The sequence below is a fragment of the Camellia sinensis genome, chromosome 5 (assembly GCF_055761805.1).
Source record: "Camellia sinensis isolate YWXY chromosome 5, ASM5576180v1, whole genome shotgun sequence".
Taxonomy (NCBI): Eukaryota; Viridiplantae; Streptophyta; class Magnoliopsida; order Ericales; family Theaceae; genus Camellia; species Camellia sinensis.
In genome coordinates, this window is record NC_138965.1 from 219,377,706 (window position 1) to 219,380,490 (window position 2,785).

The window sequence follows — 2,785 nt, forward strand, 5'->3', positions numbered from 1 at the left end:
CCTTCCCCAATCGTACCCAAGTTCCCGAGCCGAGGCAACTTTGGTGATGACGGACACGTGGCCTTTGGCACCGAGTCAGGGTTTCCTAAATTTCCCATTAAAAAAATATTTAGGTGGCGACTCTGTATCTGGCAAAGCAGTCCATGTTTGGCACTTCTTTCAAAAAATTTGTTTTTCTCAAAACGATTTGCCGGATTTGGACTCTTTGGTTCAGACTTAGAACCGTGACACAAATCGAGTCCGAGCTGTAGCGAGGTCCCCCGCGGGCTGGTTACAGATGCTAATGAGGAGTCAAAGTCCGTTACAAAAGCTTCATCCATGAAAGGTCAAATCCTTGTTTTATTTCTTTCAGTCTAATGCTGAAATGTTTTAGTTGCAAGGTGATTATCACGCACTTGTATCTCATTGCCGCATTCTCTGTGCATCAGTGGCATGCTGAGTAATGCAGTTTAGATTATCTTAGCTAGTTATGTAGTGATATTGGCCTAGTCAGCAACTGGTTGAAATTTTTTTATCCTTTTCAGCAACTGGTTGACAAAATTTTAGGTTTAGTTAGCTAACTGCTCATATTTGCTGTAGTTCTTTGTCTGCAACAATCTGATCTGATTTCTCATTTTCAGCAATCAAAAAGCGAATGGAGAAAGATGTTGATGAAGTGGGAAAGATTGCACGAAATGTCAAAGCAAAATTAGAAGCAATAAGCAAAGATGTATTTCTTAATTCCTTTATTTTTATGTCTATCAAAATGTTATCTGATGGTAGTTAGCCTGGTATGGCAGTGTGTACTGATTCGCTCTTCTTTCTCTTTAGAACTTAGCCAATCGACAGAAACCTGGATGTGGAAAGGGAACAGGTGTTGATCGATCAAGGACAAATATGACAAAGTGTGTTTCTTCTGCAGCATATGAATTTCAGATTATTGCACATATGTTGTTTTAGAATCATATTTAATTATTTTCTTGAAACGCAGTGCGTTGACAAAAAAGTTCAGGGACCTAATGATTGAATTTCAGGTATATTTGGATATATATTCATTTTGGTAGTTGCTTTCTTTTCATTCACTAACTGAATTTCCTTGATTAGACTCTGAGACAAAGGATCCAAGATGAATACCGTGAGGTCGTGGAGCGAAGGCTCATAACAGGTCTGAATATTGCTGTATGCATATAAACAAAAATTACGGTTAAAATTTGATGTTAGAATGATGTCTTTCGTAATCATTTTGCTTGTTGCTGGCTGATCTTGTTTTTATTGGCTATGTTTCACTTTGTGTTTTAATTTTGAGATGACTAAGTAGTCACAGGAACCAGACCAGATGAAGAAGTGAGCCAAAATAATGAGATCAATATTTGGGCTGTAATGGTGAAATGGAACTATGGATGTTATCCTAACTGAATTTTTTTTTGACTGTATCAGACAATCGACCACCTGATAGAAACCTGTAACAGTGAACAAATATTCCACAAAGCTATTCAAGAAATGGGAAGAGGGCAGGTACTACCTTTTCTACTTTTACCATATTTCCCATACTACATGTGTTTCTGGTTGTGAACAAGTCTCGTGAACTAAATTGTAGCTAGTCACCAGTTTAATTATCTTTTTACGTATGTGTTTTGTATAATACATCCGGCTACAGATAATTTCAACTTAATTTGATCCTCCTTCTATGTCTGGTTGACTGTTGAGTTGTGGAGACTACTACTAAAAAAGAAAGAAAAAAGAAATCACTACTAAAATATAAATTTGAATTTGAATTTTGATACGACTAAAATATAGGAATTAACCTACATCTTTCATATATTTTTTTTTTCTTAATGTTTAATAATTTATATGCATCAATATTCCAATCTATATATCTATATTATAGCAAACTGAGATTCCATTAAAAAAAAATTCATTAAACCTCCAAAGGTTAGTGATGTAGATAAAATCAAACAAAATGTGTAGGTCTTGGAGTTTTAAAGTAAAAAATTTATGTTAGAATTTGTTCAAATATAATTCTCTTAATATTTATAAATATTTTTATTGATTGAAAAAAAGCACCATAAACATTAAGGTAATTGTTTTTTTTTAATTATTATATTGAGTAATTAAAATAAGATGTATTATATGCTTAAACCAAGAATTGTTGGAAAAAAAATCGACTCAAACTAAATTTTCTAGACTCATTTTTAATATTTAATCTAATATTGGAACCCTCAAACTAACTTATCTCGGTTACAAACCGATAAAGATAATTTTAAACAATCAAGACAATTTTTAATGACTAGGTGACTGTCACATTGGCATAAATATTCAATTAACTAGCTTTCAGGTCACTTCTAATATTTAATCGAACACCACAAGTCAATTTCAATTATATTGTCCCTTCTTAGAATTGTGGAGACTGTAGGTGAAAGTGTGACTAATCTCCAACTAGGCTCAATGGCAATTGTTCATTCTCAAGGACGTTCCTTCACTAGACCGACACCATTGGTCTTTTGAGGTTTGTTTGTTTTTTTCTCAATAGTTCACTTTTATGAGTTTGGCTTTTGGTCTTCCTCCTCCTTCTGACTTAATTTGTTGTTTCCTTGACTTATTTTGTGAGGTTGAATTTGGGGATATCATCTCGAGGGAGAGAGAAATTGGTGATGTTCCACTTTGCAGTGTAATTTCTAAAATTGGCCAGCTTGTTCCTTAAATAAGCATTGGCCCATGAATGAGTAACTTGTATAATCTTGCTAACTATTTCTTCTCTCTGGATCTGAATTTGCAAATTTGGGTGCAGGCTTTATAATTGAACTGG

At 34.1% G+C, this 2,785-nt stretch overlaps 1 protein-coding gene across 1 annotated transcript; it reads left to right on the forward strand.

Moving 5' to 3' along the window:
- The first annotated feature begins 274 nt into the window (after window positions 1–274).
- LOC114275121 (putative syntaxin-131) lies at window positions 275–1,606 on the forward strand. The gene is made up of 6 exons (XM_028217119.2): window positions 275–325; window positions 621–709; window positions 811–884; window positions 971–1,013; window positions 1,084–1,144; window positions 1,417–1,606. Exons 1-6 carry the CDS (start codon window positions 319–321, stop codon window positions 1,443–1,445), a joined length of 303 nt encoding a protein of 100 aa, XP_028072920.2. The 5' UTR covers window positions 275–318; the 3' UTR covers window positions 1,446–1,606.
- Window positions 1,607–2,785: the final 1,179 nt, after the last annotated feature.